The sequence below is a fragment of the Lichenostomus cassidix genome, chromosome 15 (assembly GCF_008360975.1).
Source record: "Lichenostomus cassidix isolate B80296 chromosome 15, HeHo_3.0, whole genome shotgun sequence".
In the NCBI taxonomy this organism is placed as follows: Eukaryota; Metazoa; Chordata; class Aves; order Passeriformes; family Meliphagidae; genus Lichenostomus; species Lichenostomus cassidix.
Window position 1 is genome coordinate 5,247,958 of NC_139496.1, and position 22,946 is coordinate 5,270,903.

A 22,946-nucleotide genomic window follows, 5' to 3' on the forward strand; every position below is an offset into this window, starting at 1 on the left:
AACATACTTCAGCCAGTTCTGAGTTATTTCAGTGAAGAAACATAAGCACAAAAATAGTCTGCATTTGGTTTAGTTCTGTTTTGTCTTGAAACAAAACTGCTGAAACAAGTAGAGCTGAAGGGTTTTTAATGCAGCCTGTATTTCTTGGGGGAAAAGAGACATCATCAATATTTACATTAAAAGAGCTAGCTTTAATTTTGAAATGAGCATCTGTTGGCAAAGGAATGCAGAAGACCCTGTGCAGTGGATGCTTTGAGTACTGTGGTCTGCATGTGCATCAAAGTTGCAGCCTTGATCCTCAAAGCATTTACAGTGATATTTTTTCCCCTTTTCTACACAGGAAAAGTATCTTCACAAAGATGTGATCTGTCTTTTTCCATTTTTTAACTCTGTGTTACAGCTTCTGGTTACTTCCAGCCTCCGTGCTCTGGACTTGGGAAGCTGAGTTACTGTCTCTCGCTCTTTTTCCTCTAACAACAGCAGCTTTCCTTGCTTGATAATAAATTACCAACTGGGTGCCTCTGTCCCCAGTAGCTGAGGAACAAGTCTAGTAGATGTTTGAATATTTTGGGTGTACCAATAAGATGGAAGAGGCTTAGTGGCTTAGAGCATGATGACAAAGTAGGCTCTGTTAGATGAAAGAGCAGTAGTCTGCAAACACTTGCAGACAGGATAGGAATGACTGGATGTAGTTTTCATATTCTAAAACTAACAGTTACTCAATTGGCTCTGTTCTCAAGCTGCTCTGGACACTTGTTTTTAATGGGTTTTGATTCTCATCTAAAGTCTTCAGAACCCTTGACATCAGGGGTGCTAAGTAATTTGTCTTTAAAGTATGTACCATTTTGGCACTCATGATGGAATTGTGGAAAACATTGGCAGATAACAATGGAGGAAAACCTGACATGAGTTAATCTGGAGTATCTTCAGTTCAGATGGAAACATCCTAAGACACTGAGGGGAACTGTTTAGGAAATTTTCTCAGGTATGCTTGTTACTAAGCACTAGAACAAATAAAGGAAATTTCTTTGAAAGGGAGGAGTGGAGTATTATTAAAGGCAATCTGTCCTGCCAGTCAACGAACAGAAATAGGAGGCAGGCCTGACCAGAAGAATTGTCCTCAGATAATTTGGTAGATGCCAAAAGAAAGGACTTTGCCTGTAGATTTTCTGGTGTTTAATCCCATTGATCTGAGTTTCTTCTGCTGTAAATTAATAATAAAACTTCTATTTTTAGAAATGCTCTCTGAAGTCTGACTTGTTTCTTAGTTTTACTTTTGCATATTTGAAGAGGAGTAACAGCACCCAGAGCATCAGGTTTAGCAAGAATCTGATAATGTGCAAAAGTGATCAAGGAATCAGGTGGATTCTTTCTTAGACAAGAAATCATGGGAGAGTGTATGTGTCTGGAAATGCAATGACAGTGATTGGATTTGGCCTTAGGCCAACGAGCCTTGTAGACACATAGGATTCCTGGATACTTCAGCTGGTTTTTAGCTCATCACAAGACACCTGCCTTAAAAGTAGTTTGATCAGTGTTGGAAAATCCGTCAAGCACTAGGAAGAATCAGTTTTAAAAAGTCTCAGTGAAATCTGTTGTCATTATCTGGTCAGCATAAGTAGAGTCATCATCCTTTAACCGGGATGATAGACCAGTCAGTTGGTAATTTCCACATGGTTTAGCCAGAACTAACAGGTAGATAGCAACAATGCAGATATGTTAATTTCAGTGACAAGATACTCATGTTCTATTTGCTCACATTCCTGTAATCTCATTCCTTTCTCCTGTACCATTTCCATCTGCTTGTCAGTGCATTGCTTGTTTTGTATCAGTCTGCCTCTATACTAGTATTTTTCTTGTAAGTCAGAATAACCTGTATGAATATATCATGTTGGTTCCATTTTGCACCAGAACAATTCTCTTGACTAGTTGTTGCCCTCTCTGGTTTGTAATTTAGCAGATTGTTGTTCTGGATTTGTTGGCCAGAGAAGTTACACATTCTCCACACTTGAAGATTTTCAGCATCTGGCTTGATAAAGCCCTGAGCAGCCTGGTTTGATGTCATTGTTGACCCTGCCTTGATTAGGCATGCTTTCCCACACACATTATTTTGTGATTCTGTGATTCGGCCTTTCTGACAAAATGTAGCTGGACCTGAAAGGAAGTTTCAGGGTGAATTATGTGGTCTACTCATGTGTTTTAGTCTTTTGAGGACCCCCATCCTGCAATCAATAGTCTAGTGGTTGCTAGAACCCAGATCATTTTTAATGAGTTTGTTGAGTTAAATAGCAGAAATTACTAACTTAAATTGGCTAGGTACAAAGAGTCTGAAAGACAGGACTCTAATACAAGATTGTTAAGAAAGCTGAAGAAATTTCTATGTCAATAATGTAACTACAAAGTTCAAACTGAAAGATTGATAAAATGTAGCAAGGACAAGTTTTTGGAATGTGCAGATTTTTATTCTTCATTGTGAGGTTTAACATTACAGTATTAATATATGCACTGGTACATAATGCAGCTAAGTTAAAGCTGCTGTTCAGAAATAGCATTTGCTTATCCTTAATCTTAGTTTTGTTCTTTTTTAAAAAAAAAAGGCAGCGTAAGTAAAAAATTTAATTCAGGCTAAATTCTGTGGAATACTTAACTAGAGGTCTGTGATAGAAGAGAACAATTGGTGCTTGAAATCAATTCTACATTGATATTCCTTTACCATTATCTGCATCGTCCAGAAGTAAGCTGGTTTTCTGAAACATGCCTTTTGAGCAGATTATTTTTTTTTGTTCTAGCTGAACCAGGGCTCAGAGGACCCTCTGAAGAGACCAGTGGTGTATGTGAAAGGTGCTGATGCTGTCAAGCTAATGAACATAGTTAACAAGCAGAAAGTGGCACGAGCCAGGATTCAGCATCGCCCCCCACGGGTGAGACTTTCCTATCTTTTCTCTGGGTATCACAGTGCTGTTGTTACTGCAGGCAGTGCTTGCTCACTGCACTGAGGGTGAAGATGTTTTGATGCTCCTTATGTGCATTAATACTTGTGAAATTCTCTTGACCTAAATAAACTGAGTAACTGCACTGTGGACAAGCAGTCACATGTGGTAAAAGTATAGAATCCACAGTGTGGCATCTGCTGTCTTTCAGAACGTTACTTTTGAGTATATAAATGGCTAAAAAATTCGCACAATAGTTTTCCTTTTTCTTGATCAAGTAACTTAGTTATTGCACACTCCTGGTGGTTCAGTTTTGTAAGGTGGTCTGCCCTGTGTTAACTAATAATTCTGTGTAGTGTTTTAAACATGGATTAATTATGATGTTATCTGATTAATTATGAGATTATCTGATATTTGTGATTGTAATAGAAGATAGTTTTTCTAGACTTTTTTTTCCTAACACTCTCTACATATAGGTTGCAGAAAAAGAACAAAGCTAGAGGTCATCCATGTTCCAGTTACTGTTCCAGTTTGGGTTTTTTTAGTGGAATCCTTCTGTTAAGAAATGTATTTGAGAAGTGGGCCATTTTAAAAAAAATTAGATGTTGATTTTCAGTTACTCACAAGCACAAGCAACCCAATAAATTACAAAAATTTGTGTTGGTGTGATTAACTCAGTTAAAAAACCTCGATTTTGCAGTTCAGAGACTGTAAATCTGACATCTCATTGGCATTCTGTGTATTCCATTCACTTGCAGTGGCATATGAAACCCAGGTTTTGTCTCACAGAATTCCACTTAATGAGCACAACAGTCTCTACTTTGGCTTCTCCTGTTCTGACTGTGAATGTTTGCTAATGACCACTGAGAAATTAAAAAAGAAAGAAACAACAGATTGGAGTGTGATCTAAAAGGAGGAAAAATAATATTTTTGTTTTAATTTTTAAGCAACCCACTGAGTACTTTGATATGGGAATTTTCCTGGCCTTCTTTGTGGTTGTGTCTCTTGTTTGCCTCATTCTTCTTGTCAAGATCAAACTGAAACAGCGACGTAGCCAGGTAAGAGCAGTAATGGGATATTCACTGAGTGCTGAAATTCAGCTTCTCTTACTTCATCCTAAAACTTGCTTGCAACTTTTGGAAATGCAGGATGCTGACTTATAATAGCCATCTTCATGGTTTTGTGGTGGCTTCATGGTTTTATCCATGCATGTAGGCCTTTGGAAGAACTTGGAAATGTCTTTAAAGGACATTTACATTGACCCATGATGTTCTTTGAGTTAAATCCTGAAATGAAAACCATACAGAAGCAGTCCACTTAGCCATTGGGAAGAAAGAACATTTCTGGTTGCTCACAGGTTATCAGTAGCACAAGTATACTTCTAAGTAAGTCCAGACTCCTGTTGCTGCATTGTGGAGAGGATTTCAGGATTGAAAATAAATTGCAAATCTTTTCAATAGGATAACATCTGTTGAAATGGGAGAGGATTTCAAGGTAAAAAGTTTGGTTAGGAGAAATTCCAGGTGACATACTTTAAGTTTGTCCTGGAGGAAATGATACAGCTGATTTATAACATTTCCTTTTAATCTCTTTCTCAAGTATTGCTCCTGGTGATAATGGTGGTAACAGCATATTGGGGCATTACAGTCAACAGTGACATTTTAAAAAAGTTCCTGGCCAAGTTTTTTGTGTTGACTTGAATAGTTGCTGCTTACCAGTTGAGCAGTTGCAGTGTATCCCATTTGTCAGCACCTTCACCCAGTTTTAATAGTTTATCATTCTCACTACTGCATGTGACATACATTTTTTCCATGAGGCTTCTGATCTGAATTCTAATTAGCCTTCTCCCTGTTAATTTAAGAAATTATACATCATTTGGGCCTGACATGATCTGTAAGATATGTTATGGTGCTGTTTCTTTGCTACTACACTCTAGTCCCTTACACAGCAGCATTGGCTTTTTTTTTTCTTTTTTTTTTTTTTCTTCTCATGTAGAATTCCATGAACAGGCTTGCAGTGCAAGCATTGGAGAAAATGGAGACCAGGAAGTTTAAGTCCAAAAGTAAGGGACACCGAGAAAGTAATTGTGGAGCACTGGATACACTCAGTAGCAGCTCCACCTCTGACTGTGCCATCTGCTTGGAGAAGTACATTGATGGGGAGGTAAAGGATGAAAGGTTTCTTCACCATGGGCTGGGAATGTAGGTGGTTTTAGCACTGTGGCTGGCTGTTGGGTACATTGTGTACTGAGGTGGTGCCACTTGTCAGTCTGATCACACTGAGCAGCCAGCTCAGCCTCCACTGTGTTCTGCAGCTCCAAATTACCCATGCTGCAAAGCGAGAGGTGAGGGATCCTATTTTGCAAGTCGTTACCTCCAATATTCTTGCATTTCTGAAGAACAAGTCAAAAGAAGTCAGGGTTGCCTCAGCAGTTAGTTCTCTGGGTATTTTTGACAAGTCATGCACTAAGATGATGATGCATGCAAGCTCTGTTGGAGGTAAAGGATACAGTTAGTGTCTTGCTTTTCAAGATTTGATGGCACCCTGTCTTAAAAATGTCAAGTACACAGCACTCTGGGAAACCAGAGGAGAAGGAGGAGATGCCAGAAGGTTCAGGAACAGTTTTTTGACCCCTCAGTTACCATCACTGTATTGATGTCAGGGCTTGCTGTCCATGACAGTTCTATCCACAGGAAGCAATGAAGGGGTGAAATAGAAAATGGGCTTCTTAAAAAAATAAAATAGAGGCAGTGAATATTCACAGCTCTAAATTTCCGTTAGAAAGATTGTGTGAGGGCATTTTATTTTTAAATGGTTCATAAAGAGTCATAATTTTTAAGGCAGTAGAAAATACCAGATGCATATTGGAGTGCTGCAAGGTGCAAATAGGAAGTTAATGAAGTTTAGTTCATGGGAAATTATTCAGAGTAGCAAGGATGAACGTAGACAAGGACATCAAAAAGGCTGTACAAAACTGACTAGAGAGGAAATTCAGGCATGAGCTTCAGCATGAAGTGTTAAACATAGGGAAGAGCTTCACATATATCCCGGATGGATTGGAAACTGAGCATTGCTATTCAGGAACAAGATCCTAAAGCTGCTTTAGATAGCTTTGTAAAAGCAAATTTGTGTTTTGTGGCAATTAAAAGGCAAATCAAATATTAGCAATATTAGACATGTCATATGACATACTGTAAAAAGTGTCCTAAAGAAATGTCCTATATCTGCATGGAGTTCTGATGTGCCTGCAGACTATTCTTTTAGAGACAGCTGATCACTAGCTGTTGTGCTCTTGGCTGTCTTGATGGCATTTTTCCTCCTTAGCGCTTCAAGACTAGAATTGATCCATTTTAGTAGCTAGGTTAAAAAAACTAGGAACAAGCTGTGAAAAACTCACTTACTAGGGAGAAGTACTTTTTCATGGTCCTTCATGTGTTCCTGTAGGAACTGCGTGTCATTCCTTGCACTCACCGATTCCACAAGAAATGTGTGGATCCTTGGCTGCTGCAGCATCACACCTGCCCTCACTGTCGCCATAACATCATAGGTAAGTGCTGCAGTCTGGATGCTCTCTTGTGTTGTTCCTTTTAGACATAACAGTTTACAAGATGGAACAAAAAAATGCAAAAATGCCTGTTTGTGACTCTCTGTAGAGCTTTCAGTCCTTATTGTAACGTAGCCCTAGAAACACAGTTAGCACTAAACTCTTAAGAGTGCCTCTGGCATAACCTTGGGGTGGGGATGATGCCCAGCTGAGGGCAGTGTTGTGCAGCCCTCGGTGCAAGGACACATGGCGAAGAGGGATATGTTTTCCCTTGGGAATCATAAAGAAAACAATGTATGGGCTTTTATTTTTCCATGGTGTTGTAACTTGGAATGTGGTTTCCCTTGCTTGCCCTCTTCCTGCGTTCATTTCCTCCGTCTTAAGAAAGTTTTCTGTCAGTGCACATTTATGTAAAATAATGTGTAAAGTGAAAATTTGAGCAATGATTTCCAGCCTCTGTCAGCCTCTGCGAGATGTAAGCAGAAGATTTTGTATTTATGAGAACAGTATCTGAAATAAATTCACTTCTTTTGCTTTTTAAGTAAATACATGTGAGTGTTTCAAAGTCTTCTGGACTTTTGACTTTTGTTTTGTTCTTGTTTCCTTCTGTGTAAAAGATTGGTGCATAATGTAATGACATAGAAAACAAAATATCCTTCTTTCTTGCGTAAAGTTTATTCCCTGCTAGTTCTACTTCTCCATTTTTATTTCTCTCATTCAGAACAGAAGAAGGGAAATGCAGGTCCAATCTGTCTGGAATCCATCAACCCAGCGCGCAGCCGGCAGCAGAGGGTGATTCTGCCTGTCCATTACCCGGGCCGAGTGCACAGAGCAAGCCAGATAACAGCATATCCCACTCGGACAAGCATGGACCCTCATGGAAACCCCATCACATTACTGACAGTTGAGCGACATGGTGAACAGAGCCTCTACCAAGCCCCATCCCCAGCCTATATTCGCAGTTATCAGCCTATTCATTTGGACCATGCTTTAAACACGCATCACTGCAGCCTGGAACATAGGGCTTACTCTCCAGCTCACAACTTCCGAAGACCCAAGTTTGGTGGACGCAACTTTTCCAAAGCAGCGTGCTTTTCCCGATACGAGACCATGTATCAGCACTACTACTTCCAAGGCCTTAGTTACCCTGAGCAAGATGGACAGCTTCCAGCTGGCATTTCCTCAAAGGGTCCTTCCCGTGCCTTTCAGCCTGGTAGCAGCATGCTTTTCCCTCCTGTGGTACATGTAATGCCCTCGTCCCGCTTGGAGAGTGGCAGTACCTCCAGCTTTAGCTGCTACCATGGTCATCGTTCAGTGTGCAGTGGATATTTGGCCGACTGCCCCGGCAGCGACAGCAGCAGCAGCAGTTCTGGTCAGTGCCACTGCTCCTCCAGTGATTCCATGGTTGACTGCACTGAGGTCAGTAACCAGGGGGTTTACGGGAGCTGCTCCACGTTCCGCAGCTCTCTGAGCAGTGACTATGATCCGTACGTTTACCGCAGCAGGAGCCCTTGCCGAGTGGGTGAGGTTGGTGGTGCAAACAGGGGTGCAATCGTTCTCTTGGAGGGCCCCCACCAGGATGAGCTTCCAGCTCACAGTCACAGTATGGTGGGTGCTGACTGCCGGCCTGTGCCAGCTTCTTCCTCAGGGGACCAACTGTCTAATTGCAGCATGGATATGAACTATAGCAGTAATTCCTCACTAGAGCACAGGGATCCAAATGGCACTACCTCAGAGGGAGGACCTGAGGCCACTCCTGGTGCTGCCTTGGATGTTAAAAGGAACTGGAAGAATCCAGAGAGAGCGGGGTCGATTTCGGAGCAAGCATGTGCATGCTGCTTTGAATTCCAGCACTCTGCCCTGGAGCCTAGCAATGGGACAGCTGACTGTAGTGCACTATTCCTTAGCTCTCCACTGTGGGGGACATGTGGCCAAGGAATTGAACCACAGTCAGGGAACACCCCAGGCTTGTACAGTATTAATTCAGACCACTTACATAGGACAGATGGGGTAAAATATGAGGGGTTGCCCTGCTGCTTCTATGAAGAGAAGCAGGTAGCCTGTAGTAGCAACAGTGGCAGTGGAGGTGGTGGCTGCTATACAGAAGACTATGCAGTGAATGTGCAGTACACACTTCCTGATGACACCTTGCCAAACTGCTGTAAGGGTGTATGTGATCTGGGTCAACGCATTCCCATAATTCCTGAAGACAGAGACTCTGAGCTGATTCTACCGACAGAGCACCAAGGGACCCACATAGGAGGCTGTAGTTCCTGGGATGGAACACCTGAGCTAGACACTTACCTGCACTGTCCAGGTATTGGAGAGGTACAGGTCGACAGGGAGGTGTGCTATGAGGCGACGTCATTCCTGCGGCAGAACTACTCTCAGGAGGAGGACACTGGAATGCCCTTTCCCAGTCCCACTCTGAACTCCCAGAAGCTTATGATGACCACAAAGGCCACAGGTAATATATGTGCTTTTTGATTACTTGCTACTATTCTGTCTTAGTGTATGAAATGCTGCCAGCTACTTAGGTACCTGCAGCCTGAAAGGTTACTCCATCCTTTGCATAAGAGCAGGTTACTGACTAACTATTCACCCCAAAGTGTTATTCTCTGGTTAGCTGTCCTCATTTTGTCATAGCCAGAGGAGAAGATGATAGTTTACTAATTAACCCTTTAAAAGCTTTCATGCTCATCCTTTGTGGGAAGGGGCCCCCATTAGAGTTCCCACAGCAAGGGACACTGTGTTAGCCATGGCAGCTGTGGTGAGTTGCCTAAGTAGGCAAGGCCACTGTGCAAGATGACAGACAAGCTGAAGGTTTCTTTTTAAAAAAAAAAAGTTAATATCTTGGAATTGCCGTAGAAGAACATGTGGGAAAGTCTCTGCTGTGGATGTAGACAAGGGCTAAAAATAACCACTCACAGAAAGAAGGGGATATTTCTTACTTGCCTTGCCAGTGTTATTTTCAAGGGTGTTCACAGAATCACAAGGTACCTAGGTTGGAAGTGACCTCAGGCTGTCACCTAGTCCAACGTCCTGCTCAAAGCAGAGCCAACTCTGGGATCAGACCAAGTTACTCAGTTTGTCAGATTAGACCAAGTTTATCCAGTAAGCCTCTGGCTCTCTGCTAAACTCCAGTCAGTGAGTTTTGGGGGCCCAAAACTGTGTGCAGTATTCTGGATGCAATGTTCCTTAGTTTTCTTTATCCTTCAGGTGCTGGATCTCATCCCTCGGAGAGAAGCCAAATCAGTGACTAGACCTGTCCAGATGATCCCAGATGGAGAAGCGGAGCTTATCAGAGACTCCAAATTCTCATGGACTTAATTTTTTTTTTTAAGCTTTGACAAACACAAAAGTGGTAATGTGGAGAAGTCCCTCCCCTACTTCCTCTGTGTTCACATCAGTTTGATTGTCTCCTTTGTCCCTCCTGCCTGAAACCTTCAGGCCTTGATTTGTGTGCAAAGCCCATGTGGGACATGGTGTGGAGCATTTCTGAGCTCTAGTGCCATTTCTATATTAATGACAAAGTGTTATTTATATTTTCTTTTTAGAAGTGACCTCTTGCTGAGAGGTAACACAGTGTGTTAAATAAGCCAGGCTATGTGTAAATGCTGTTATCTCCTACTTAAAGGAGTCCAGCCTTTGATAAGCTCAGGGCTACACCTGCCTTAGAAACCAGATAGCACCTTGAAATATAGTAGTCCAGAGGGATACAGCTGCTGAGTGGATGCTCAGATACTGACTAATCCCAGTAGCAAATCCTAGCAGCCAGCAAGTTATGTGAGCGATTTTGAGGGAGGTGAAGCATTGGACTGTCTCCTTTCTCCTCTTCCCTTCTCCCCCCTTTCATGCTGCTCTGATGGTTTGGCTAGGAAGGTGTCCTGCCATTATGATTAGTTTCAATGGAGTGGGGGTAAGGAAATTGATAGCTCAGAATGTTCTCATCCTCACTTCCTGTATTTAAACCGTGGACCTCGTTATATCTTCTGACCAGTGAAGAATGCTGGGGACCTCTCCCTCAAGCAGATGCTAGAACAAAGTGCTTAGAAAAGGTATTACCTTTGTAGGTAATGAACTTTTCCTTCCATAGGAAGTTTTTCAGGCACCTGTAGCCCGTTACAGCTGTGAGGAATGCTGGCATGTGCAGGAAAACAGCTTGCAGTGTGCTTGCAGCTTTGCTGGCTCATGTGGAAACAGGTCATAGGGTTTCTCGTTTCCTTACAAGCTGCAAGCATGCCTAAGGGAAGCAGTGCTTGTCACCTTTTGTGCATGTGGGAAAGTGAGGAGACTTGGTTTAATCATTGTTTTCTTCTTTGCTGTGGTTGATGTAGCTTCCATAGATTGATCTGTTTTAAAGGTTTCTTGGGCCCAGCCAGTCGTGCTTCATTTTTGTCTTTTGTACAGAGTGCTCTCTGTACCCCATCAGCCTGGGCACATACTTTTCTTCTTGTTCTTGTCCTAGTGAGGATGTTTGTTATCATGAGATAATTTATGTCGTCACTTCTGATAGCAATTGTTTCCTGTGGAAACAGCAGCTTCTGAGTAAGAGGCTACCATAGCATGGGTTAAATTGCCTGTCATGCTGCATGTGCCTGAGGACACAGTGTCATCCTGTGGTGTATTCACAGCAGGAATTCTTCTAAAGGGAAACTAAGTATTTAATGCCCACAGTGCCAGTCTTCTGAAAAGATTAGTCCTATGTTCAGTACACTTTGGAGATACTTCAAAGACATGAAATAGAGATGTACAGTTCATGTGACATATTCTGCCAAAGCAATGTCCCTGAGAGCTCTGGGCTATTTGTGAGACCCAGCAAATCAAATTTGTATTCTCTGTAGTCCTAAATGAACTATTTTAAAAGAAGGAAACATCTAAGAAATAACAAATACATTTGTCTATTTCCTTTTGCTTTCGTACCCAGTAAGTTAGGAAAAAAAGTTTTATCTAAAGGAATTCACATTACACCTTTTCAATCAACAAGCACCAAAATCCAGCTGTTCAGAGAATTAATACAAGGCAGTATCTGGGTATAAGATAAAAAGAAAAATTTCAGTAAACACATTTTGTGTGTATAAAGCTTATTAAAAACTTATTCATTCTCTGAATGACTGAAGTAAGTGGTGTGTGTTGGGAGAATAAACTCTAAAGGTTTGTGATTTTTGGATTTTTTTCTTTGAGTCTCACCCTCTCCTTCCGCTACTAAAAAGGAAACACATTGTAGAAGCTATGGTACACTAGCTTGGTTATTCCGCTTGGTGTTTTGTGAGGCACTGTAAAGGCCACCTAAGATACATTGTACTCTCTAACTACACAGCACATTGTGGTGAAATGTGGTTCTTAAAGAAGGTTTGAATATTCTGGCTCATGGTGATCCTGGATGTACTGCTCCCATACACATGTTGTGGAAATCTCTGCTGGTACAACAGTCTCTGCAGGCCATACCACAGACACCCTACACCTGCCTTTGTGTTGGGATTGACATTTAGCATAAAACTGTATGTCCAGACTTAAAGGCTAGCTGGCCATGACAGATGGTTTTTATAACAAAACGCCTTTCTACTACTTACCTGAACAGTTGTCATTGTGTTTGGCTCATGAGGCACTATTTAAAATGTTTTTAATTAAAATTGTCTTATAGCACTTAAAATTGTTTTGTATAAAATTTGCTGTAAAGATTTGTAATATGGTCAAAGGGCTCTTTCTCCTTCATTACCATTTTTAAAAATGTTTTAAAAGCTAGAAAGCATCTTGTATATATTCTGTATATGTATAGCAGCACATTTCATGTATGGAAATATGTTCTCAGAATATTTATTTACTAATATATTTATCTTAAGCCATGTCTTATGTTGAGAGTGTGTGACATTATTGTAATAATCATTGAAAATCACTAACACGAGGCCCTGTAAATACATGATAATTGCACACAAAGATTTTACAGTACTCGCCGACCAAAAATGATTTAAGAGAAGTGTAGTTACTTGCAGTTTTGTAAGAAAGTGTACAAATGTCTGTATTAAAAGAAAAAAAAAGGCAAAACCACACAAAAATACAGTTTTATTGCATATACATGTGGGAGTTGTCCTTCTTGTTTTGGGGGAAAGGACATAGATAGCTGTTCTCCTCAAAGTATAGTCCTAGATATACTGAGATGAACTCTAATAACATTTTTTTCTTTTTTTAAAAAATAACAGGTAGGTGGATATGTATATACACACATACACATACAGATTCATAAGTGGTTTTTTGTTGTTTTTTTTTTTTTTTTCCTGGATGCAACCCATAATATTCTGTCTCAGGAATGTTTCACTTCCAGCAAATGCCACAGAAGGATTCACTGGGTGTTGTGCAGTGTAAGTCCAGTACTTGACTGTTTTTAGCTCTCTTCCTACTCCTGTCCCCAGGCAGTCCCATCTGTGTGACACGAGGGCTGCCTGGTGCCTCAGTTTCCCTGCTCACACCTGACTGGTGTTGCTGCTGAGGTGGGGGAAGCTCAATTCATTGCTGGGAAACCAAGATTACATAGAAAGCAAGGCACAGAAGGAAAGGAGAAGGGTTGGGAAAGCCCCAGGTTATGCCATGGAAGAGATGGATGGAGAGCTCTGCCAGGGAAATGGAGGTAATGCAGCCCCTGAACCCTCCAGGCACATGAGAAGTACCAGAAATCCTAAAAGAAATCCTCATTTATGTTTGGAACCTGCCTGTTCCTTGTGGCAGGGAACTTAAATCCAGTGTTATTTCAGGTAAAAATAATGTATTGTCCTGAAATAAAGTTGTTTTGAGGCAGTATGATGCAGGTGGACACAACTGGATAAAAATCATAGCTTGAATGGACAAGCTAGGTCCAGGTCCTTGCCCTGGATCGTGAAATCACTGGTCCTGCTTCCATGAAAATCAATACTGTGGTGCTTGTTTTGTCAGCAGAGAGCACAGTTTGATCAAAGTTGGTTGTGCAGACACCAGAAGAGGGGATCCTGGGGGTATGTGGCTCTGTGTGTGTATGTACATGTGTATTTATGTGTGTTATTGTGTAAACAGTTTACCTTCATGTATTATGTATTTCCCATCCAGTGATACAGACACACAGAGTCTTTTCCAGGATTCCCCAGTTTCTTCCTTCTCCCAAAGATTTTCACCTGGTAATCCCCTGCACTTCCCCATCTCTTGTCCATGTTCAAATTCACTGTAATTCCATCACCTCAGGATTCAGCCAAGAAATGAGCCTTACTTCTCTCCAACCCTCCTGGTTTCATGTATGAAAACTCCATTTGGGATGACAGACTGCTGAAGAGTATAATTCTGTACAGGAACCTTTGTAGCATGAGGACGAGTTACCATCCTCAGCTGAGGTACAATGGGAAAGCCTGGTCTGTGTGCAGAGACAGGCACAATAAAGGGAGAGCAACAGGAGCAATTGCTTCCCAATTATTGGAAATACATGCCCCTTTTTTCACAGCAGCTTGGCAATTGCTAGTGATTACAGATATGCCTTGTTATCTGCAAATTAGTTCACGAAACAGTTTTTACAAATAGGGTAAAACCTTCTGTATGTGTTTGGCTGCTAACAAGTATGTTGCTACATCTGAGTCTCGTTCCTCTTCCCTCCCTCCACCCCTGTTTGGTGTTGCTGCTGGTGTTTTGTTTGCTTGTTTCCCGTTCTGAAGGAAACGGTGAGGTGATTGTGCTTTCAAGAACAGGACATACCACTGCCCTTGGTGTCCCACAAGACAATCAGTGAGCCCACATTCTGTCTCTGAGAAAGGCAGCTGTGGGCTGCTGGCTGAACTTGCATGTGGTGCTTAGCTCTGTGTGTGATATTCTCTCTAGTCTTTTTGTGGCTTTTTTAAAATGGCTAAATGTAAATATTCTGTAAAAATTGAACATTTTGATACTTGGTGGGGGGGGAGGTTCTTTTAACCCTTCAGGTTTGGTCTTTAAGGAACAAATTCGTGACAAAATGAGAGACTTCTGGGGCACCACAAACCCCCACAGAACCTCGATATGGTCAAAAAAGACAAGCAGGAGCAGACTATTCTTAATGCATTGTACATTATCGTAACACTTGGCGTTTCTGTAACTCTATCTGCAATATCATGTGCATCTGTCAAATCCTAGGACAGCTGTTAGGTAACGTTTGTTGTTACTTGGGTAGTGTGAAGGGAAAAATACCCTTAAAAGGATGGCCAAGTTCATACCCTGTGGAGCCAGCCTGGCCTAATTCTTTGGCCAGGGAGACAATAGCATACCTGAAACCAGATATTTTATCTCGCAGTGAAAGCGCCGTGCTTCTGTGACTGAAATGCTTCATAGAAAATTGTCTCTTTCAGAATAAAGAACACACTTCTCTCATGGGGAATGAAACTGCTTAGGAAACAAGCAAGAAAAAAGAAGGGACCAGTTCCCAGAAAGAGCCAAAGAGTAAGAGTCTCATTACTGGAATGGCAGGAAAGGAGGGCAGAGTAACCTCCCCTGTGTAAGGGGAGGCCAGGCCCCTGTGACAGTTTTGTTTCTAAAAGAAAAATTAGTGTCTTCACATGAAAAGCTGGAGACAGTTTTGGTATTTGTCATTGGTTTTCTGGTGTTTACATAAAACGTTGCTGAAGGTTTCTTAAACTGTACCATTATTTTGCCAGGAGGAATTAATTTAAGAAAAGATCAGTCTTGCAAGAAAGCGGAAACAGCATTACACATTGCTGCAATTTGCAAAGAAAACACTGAAAGAATTGTTACAGTTCTTTTTAAAAGTTTGAAAACATGTAAACTGAAAACCTTCAATTTGCTGTCACCTCAGAAATTGTGTTTTAGAGCAGTATCATACTTTATATAAGTAATCATTCTCAGCTCAAATACTCTCTTCTAATCTGTACAGCAGACAGTGCTATTGTAATCTGCTGGCAATCTGCAGCAGCTTCTGCCTCCTTTATTCCATGTTTGTATACACTTTAGCCATCCTAACTGAACTCCTCCTGCAGAAATACACTGTATTTATTTTTTCATAATCATTATTTACAACCATTTGCTGAATGCAGGGTGACCAGTTATAAGCACGGTGCATACTTCAGTAGTGAGTCATCTCAAGTTTGATTTATTCTGCTTTCTTGACGGCCTTGTGTGGTTCATGTGATAGCTTTTGGATTTGTAGCAAAGTGTCTTGAGACTGAAATTCAGAATGCCAAATTTCATCCCAAAGCACAGGTGCTCAGTAAATTTGAGAAAGTATGAGTGGTGTGAAATGTATGTGTATTGGGGATGTGTTGTCATAGAAAAAATGCTATGGTCTGAAGGCAATTGTATTTTTCACTCTCAAGGAAGCAGAATTGTTCATAAATGTCTAGAACAATATTCAGGTGAAACTATCAGTGAACTGCATTTCACTGGAAGATTGTGAAATACTGCTGCAAGGCAGTAAGAACTCGTTGGACAAGTTTTTGTCAGGAGTTGTTTTTGTAGTTCACCCTTCCTTTAGGCAAAGTGGTGCACTAGAAAAATCTGTTCCTTCCCACTGCCTGAGAAGGCTTATTAAGCAGAAGATGAAAGTGGAATAGTTACTTATGCTCATTTAGTGGCAGCCATGTATCTGCTGATGTGTTTGGCCAGTAGTCATACAGGCTGCAGTTTCCAGGACTATCCATAAAAATTTCCTATTTATAATATTGCCAGGGGGGTTGGAGCACATAGACTTCAGTTCTGCAATCCCACTGGATTGTCTGCATGAGCAATGTGATAAACTTCCTCAGAATTGTCCTGGCTGTAGAAAATCTGGCAGAAGCAACTCCTAAAGAAGATTATGTTAATGCTTGATTGAAAAAGCAGATAACATGTTTGATGGTAAAAATCATCCAGAGAGTAATATGCACATGAATTGGCAGAATCTGATGAACAGCCTAATACAATTACAAGCTAGAAATGAGATTCAAAGGAGGAAAGTGTTTCTTACAGCAATTGTTCCATCAGCATCTATTCTGTCACAAAACTGAGTCTGAGTTACCCTATTCTCAATGTCCTTCTATCATATATGTACACCAAAGAAGTATCTTTGATTCTTTTCCCTATGGTTACAGTGTATAGAAAATTTATTTTTCCCAGAGTGTAAACTAACATCTTTTCTTCCTATAAAATGTTAGCGAGATACAAGCATAATATGCTGTATTAAATAATGCATTTCCTATACATATACAAATATATATATATATTACTATGATAACACATCACACATTTTTACATAACACAGTCTCTATTTTCCCACAACATAACAATATTAAGACAAAAATACATATAAAATCATGTAGTCAACAACTAAACTAGGTTTAAATGTAGATTTTGAATTAAGGAAGGCACTTGTCCAGCTGGCCCCTTTCCACCTGAGGTCCACATACAGTGCAGGCTGCTGGAATTGGTGTGCTGTGTAAAGGCAGCTCCCAAACTGCTGCTGTGGCAGTTCAGAAGTGCTCCCTGCCCCAGCTTCTGGGGCACACAACTCTTTTTGCCCTATGGCTTATTGTTTGCTTAGCTGTGGACTCAGATGAGCTCTCAGCTCATCTCTCTGCGCAACCACCCAATAAGCAAGATCAGAGAGCTCAGCTCTGTAAAAAGGAACTCAGGGAAGAAAAAGCCATGGCAATTTTTGACCTGATCTGTTTATTGCACCACTACACAGCTGGTCATACCAACACAAGAGTGAGGAAGGGGCCAGAGCAGGAGCTGAAGTGACCCAGCTCCTCCTGATGATTTTTGGTTGTCAAAATAGTTGCTTTTGACATTGTAACCAATGTCACATTTGCAGCCTGTCCAGCCTGCTGAGGGGACTGCTAGGCAGGAGCTCAGAAGGCCATTTGGATACAATTCCAGACCAATTTTTCTTGTGCAGTTATTTTCAATTTGTTGAAGAAAATGGTGTAAACACCAACATCCTGAGGTGTCCCTGCTCTCCAGCTGTCAGCTCTCAGCTGGCTGTGTAGTAGGGGCATTTCTTTATGCTGCATCATGTGGGATTACAACAGTTGTGCATGTCACACTTACTGCTTCTTTCTCCCCCAAACCCTTACAGCAATGATCAAAACATGCTATGTTAATGGATACCATATATCTTGGCCATAAATCACCATATCCTGAAGCGTTTGTATTAGGAGTGTGAGTGACCATAGCACATTTTGAAAACATCCACACCAGAGATCTACCTGCTCTCCATGGTCTCAGCCCTGTAAAGTAATAAGTGCTATTTAAGGGACCCTCTCCATGAATTTCCACCTACTGCTCTGTTTGCTAGCACTAGAAGTATCTAGAATCAGATAATCTGAATGATTTGGGGAGTGGAACATAATTTCCTCTATGCTTTTATCAGTGTGTTACCCATGCACTGTCCAATATCTTATGCATAGTCATGTTTATTGTTGCTATGCTCAGTTAATCTGCTTTAAGTGCTGCTTTTATGGGTCTTTTGTACAGAAATTGGATAAACATTCCCTATGAATGTCCCATGAAATACAATTTTATTTAAAAAATATTTGAGGACCTAAGGGACTGATGCAAAAATCTCACTTCTTAAATTCTCTAGATTTTGAATGAGTAGCATCAGTCTTTGTTGTTGTTTGTAATGAGATTTTCTCTAATACTATAGTGAAATTAGATTCTTCACTAAGGAAGAGAAGCTTATCAGTTCTGTATTTTTTCCTTCTGCAGGAGGTGTAAATCAGTCACAGGGTGTTCCTGCTATTTTTTCAGTTTATCACCCTTAGCTAACTGCTTTATCAATGTCTCTCTGACAATATATATAACTTGCATTTAATAAGGCAAGCAAACAAAGCTTCATCACTTTGTGATTAGCACTATGTGCTCATAATAACTCTTAAGGATCTGGCACCACACAGATTCTGCCTGGTTTCCTATTAGTGCACCATATTAAGGATGCTTAGGAGCCAACCTACTTTGTTTTGCTATGAATCTGTGAGGTGAACTCTTTCTCCACACAGCATGATGCAAAACTTCACCTTTAAAAAAGGCAGTTTCAGAAATTTTGTTGGGTCTGAAAGAGACAATGGGTTTTGGTCCAACATGATGACACGTAAGAGAGAACCAGCATAGTTTTTACATCTTGTCCTGTCTTCATTATAGCTAATACTGTAATTATATTTTCCTGTATTCTTTCCAGCAGTTCATGCAAGCAAGTACAAGATGTTCCCGTGCTATTCCCTTTTTATATAAACAATTCCATAATTGCTGGCTTAGTAAAGTCTAGTTTCTTTTAAGCATGCATTGTGATATTGTTCAGCTGTCTCTAGCACTCATCTGTGGCATATAAATAGAGCTGGACTGAATTTAGTTCAGGTAAAAGACTAGATCTACAGTGGGAAGTAAGGCACAATATTTTACTGCATCAGGCTGGAGTACAATAGTTTTTTAAAGGATCACTGTGAATATGAACAAAATTATCATGAACATCAGTGAATGATGGGTCAGACGCAGTCATTTAAAAGGCTTTGCTCATGCAGGCCTTGACCCGCTGAGCATTAGTCAATCAGAATGCATATTTGCAGCTGAAACTTTGTTAGAGTGCCTCCTGAATTTGATTTGACTTTGGTTTGTGCATCTCTGCTTGTAGACACAGCAAATGCAGAAGAGCACAGCACTGAGCAGCCAGGCTGATAGTTTTTCCAAGTCTTTGATTCCCATTTTACTGTACAGTACCATTTAGATGTGTTTACATCAAGGCAAATAAGCTCTGTTTGCTGACCAGGTTATCAGTACCTACCTGTGTCTTCAGCCTTGAGAATAGAAGCACTAAAGCAGCCTAATATGATACAGTGGTTCAGGCAAGGGGGACACAAGAATTCCTCAACCTGTAGATACCCCTTCAGTTACCTTTGGCAGGAGCACAGGACATGTTGAATTCTACCAGTTTTTACATCTATTTTAAGTGCAATGGTTTAAAGGCAGTAATTAACAGCGCTACAGATTTGAGGAGCACCAGATATTGCAGAATTAAATCTGTTGTCACTCGTATACCCAGGAGAACAGCAGATAGGCAAAGTTGCTCAAAGGTCTTTGGAAATGGACTTTGTGGAAAACAGGTATGAGATTGGGAGAAAAAAAAAGGAAGATTAATCTCAAGTCACCTGGATTTTAAGAGGATGAATTCTTACAAAATAAAACCACTTCAGTTTGCCACTAGTGGGTTGCAATCATCTTGTTGATTTCGAAGCTTTTTCTTGAAGATGGATATTGATGTGGATGGCTGGTAAAATATACTCCAGATCTCACCAGCAGTAGTAACATCACTGCAATCTTCTGTTTCAGTTGCAGCTGGAATCTGATGTGATCTAGGAAATACGAGTTAATTCAGGACACAAAATTTACTTGGTATGAGTGTAGAGAAATACAGCAGTAAATTAATACAGATGTTTATTTCTGTGAATATTTTTGAGTCATTTTCAGTTTTTCAGAAAAATGAATTAACTATTAAATTTTCCCCAGTTTCTCAATCTGGGATGAGGTTTTCATTTTTTCCCTGCAAAATATTACCATAATTTGATCTCCTCTCAGCAAATCTGGATGTCTGGCAATATTTTCCTCTTTCCTGCCTCGTCCTTAAAATACAAATCATGTTAAATCAGGAGCAGAAGAGATATCCTAGCAGCAAATGCTAACCTAACAGACTGGAAAGTTAGCAAATGTGCTTATTCAGGATCTTTTATGAGGATATACATATGTAATAAATAACTTGGTTTTAAATATGACCAATCTGACTATCAGAAGGCAGAGAAGAGCCCCAGGTTTGGTACAGAGCTGAGATCTTGGCTCTCTGTGTTGGTTTTGCTCCACACTTACCTCATGGTAACGTGGAGAAGTATCTTTGCTATTATGGCTGTAACACTTAGGATGAGCAGTGCTGTGAGACTGTATATTGTCCACTCTGCAAAAAAAAAAAAAAAAAAAAAAAAGAAGAGGAGGAGCTCTCAGTGCACTCACTTACTGACAGTTTTTACAGTAAAAATATTGCATGAAAGAAACAAACAGCTTTCTGATGTTTTATTCAAATCTGTAATTTGATGATGCCTTAAACCTACAAGTATTTTCTGCAGATTGGCAGAAACTGAAAGCTTTCAGTCAGAACCGGTTTTTCCCTTGCAGGACTCCTCCCAATAAAACTGAAAGTTGGCAAAATTCAAAGCATATACCAGTAAAATTATCTAGGAAAGGAATCAAAACTCACTCAGAAGGAAATTTAAAAGCAGACTGGAAAGTTAGTAAATGTGTTTATTTAGGATCTTTTATAAGGATACAAATATGTAATAAATAACTTGGTTTTAAATGTTGTGATGTCTTGAAGGTGAGTTCTAGACACATGACAGTTCTCAGTGACATCTCCCCTACAGTCATTATCTTGTCTAGTCCTCTTTGTATTGTTGATGAGGCTTTTGTTAATTGGGGTAACAGGGAGGCATCCAGCATTCAAGCTATTCTAAACTCTACAAAAGTTTGCTCTTTTTTCAGCAACTTGTGCCCTTCTGGGGCATGCAGAGGTCAATGAGGCTGATTTTAGTAAGGAGGCTGCTCTGACTCACATATTTTGATGTGTTTTCATTCTCAAGAACTCACCATCTTCACACTATTTCTGACTTAGGCTGAGAAGTGTTTTGAAGTGGAATGAGAGAATCGCAGTTAGTGCTAATAAGACTAAATGAAAATTCATCTGGTAGTAAGAAGCACAGTGGATCAGATAAGGTGAAGGAGGCAGCAAAGGAAATAGTGACTCCAGATTTTACTTTGGCAAAATGTTTTTCCCCTTTCCACATTTTTTTGTATCATTACCAGGCATGGAGCTGGTTGGATGGCTTGGGCTGGTTGTGATGACATAGAGTATCTTTGATGACCTGGCTGCATTGATGCTGAGATTTGCCTGTTCATTTATCCTCTCTGGAAGGGTGTGATTCACTGGAGTCTTGTTTTGATGGACATTGTCCTTCACAGCTGAAAACACAAGAGTAGGATTACAGTAACAATTTCTTAACAGGTGTTTAAAGTCCTGTTATTCTTAACAGGACTTTATTTTGGGCTTGTAAACAGACATGCTGTTCTCTGGTTTACTTAAGAGAACCCAGATAATCAAATTATATCTGATTCCAGAAAAAGCCTGAACTACACCAGGTTGTGGTTCTCAGAATTTTTCTGGAAGCTAATTGTTCATCATAACAGTAGGTACAACTCAAGGACCAAAACATTTTCTCCTGATGATTTTTGATCAGAGAGGAATAGACTGTTGGAAGGAGCCAAGATGAACCAACATGCAGATGGATTACTGGGTTTTTTTTTGTTTCCCTTTGTAATTTCCCAGTCTGTTTTGCCAGGCAGCTATAGAACTGAATTTCTGAAAATCTGTATTTTGCTATTTATGATGTAGCTGATTGGAGTGCTCTAAACTGAGAGAAATTTTGGCAAAGCTTTCACCCACTGAGTAGTGGCTACGAGATGAAACATCTGCTGGATCAGAGTTAAAATATTTGTTCTTTAATTGCCACTTCAGAAATCTGCTGTGTGAATTAAATGCTTCATTGAAAGGTAGAAACAGCAAAGGTAACCTCTTACCTCTATACCTGATAGCAAATCCCTGTGCTTGATTGATGTCATCTGAGAAAAAGTACAAAATGACAAAATCCAAAGAGATGTTAAAGGAGTGGGGAGGTCGGTTCTTGCCATTAAAACGAGCTAGAACATGATAGGTATAGCCATCCAGCAATTCCACCATATCTGTAGCATCCTTGATTTCAAAAAGAGCAAAACTGAAGTGGATTTGAGATGCTCCTGGAACTTGTATGGTCCAATAACAGACTTTGCCTGTGCCATATGTGTCAGGAAAATCTGGGGAATAGATCACAGCTGTAGCAGAAGTGTAATTCCCTCCACAGGCACCAATAAGGGCTGTGAAAACAAGAGGAAAGGGAGAAAAAGGGAAAGAAAAAAAAGAAGAGGTAATGCATTAATTTTGCTAAGCTTTAGCACCCTATAGGTTCTAATACTTGAATGACTTGAAGGTTCAGACTTGCTAGGCCAGCAGGATGCTGTTTCTGCAGTTGGTGTTCTTTACCTTCCACAGCCATTGCATTGCATTTGCTTGGAATACTCTCATTACTCTGACACCTATGCATCAATCATGAATACTGCAGCTATCCCTTGTCCTTGCATGTAACCATGTACCCCTTCCTGCATCCCTGCAGAAATGGGATAAAAAGATAAATCACTGATTCAGGGACTTCTACTCCATGCCAATCAGGTGGGCAGGCAGGCAAATGGATTAGTGACTTAACTCTCACTGCTTAATTAGTGACATCCCTTCACAGCTGTATGAAATTGAAAAACATCTTCACAGAACAGGTGAAGCTGAATGGGACCCTGAAGATTGTCTGGTCAAATCCTCCTGCTCAAAGCAGGAGACTGGTTGTGTTTTGAGTCTCCAAGGATGGAGACTCTTC

At 40.6% G+C, this 22,946-nt stretch overlaps 2 protein-coding genes across 4 annotated transcripts in view; one reads left to right on the forward strand and one right to left on the reverse strand.

Annotated features, from left to right (window-relative positions):
• ZNRF3 (zinc and ring finger 3) overlaps positions 1-12,549 on the forward strand; it is a 63,607-nt gene extending 51,058 nt beyond the window's left edge. For all 3 annotated transcript variants that reach the window (XM_085075711.1, XM_085075710.1, XM_085075712.1), the window contains 6 exons: positions 2,790-2,921; positions 3,878-3,988; positions 4,926-5,093; positions 6,375-6,477; positions 7,196-8,941; positions 9,694-12,549. In XM_085075711.1, the coding sequence (XP_084931837.1) occupies positions 2,790-2,921; positions 3,878-3,988; positions 4,926-5,093; positions 6,375-6,477; positions 7,196-8,941; positions 9,694-9,737 (2,304 nt within the window). In that variant the 3' untranslated portion in view covers positions 9,738-12,549. The remainder of the gene's footprint in view (positions 1-2,789; positions 2,922-3,877; positions 3,989-4,925; positions 5,094-6,374; positions 6,478-7,195; positions 8,942-9,693) is intronic.
• Positions 12,521-22,946, reverse strand: part of KREMEN1 (kringle containing transmembrane protein 1) — a 28,955-nt gene continuing 18,529 nt past the window's right edge. The window contains exons 6-9 of the mRNA XM_085075720.1: positions 22,063-22,395; positions 21,289-21,447; positions 20,305-20,389; positions 12,521-19,796 (exon numbers count right to left, since the gene is read on the reverse strand). Coding sequence (XP_084931846.1) covers positions 19,634-19,796; positions 20,305-20,389; positions 21,289-21,447; positions 22,063-22,395 — 740 coding nt within the window. The 3' untranslated portion in view covers positions 12,521-19,633. The remainder of the gene's footprint in view (positions 19,797-20,304; positions 20,390-21,288; positions 21,448-22,062; positions 22,396-22,946) is intronic.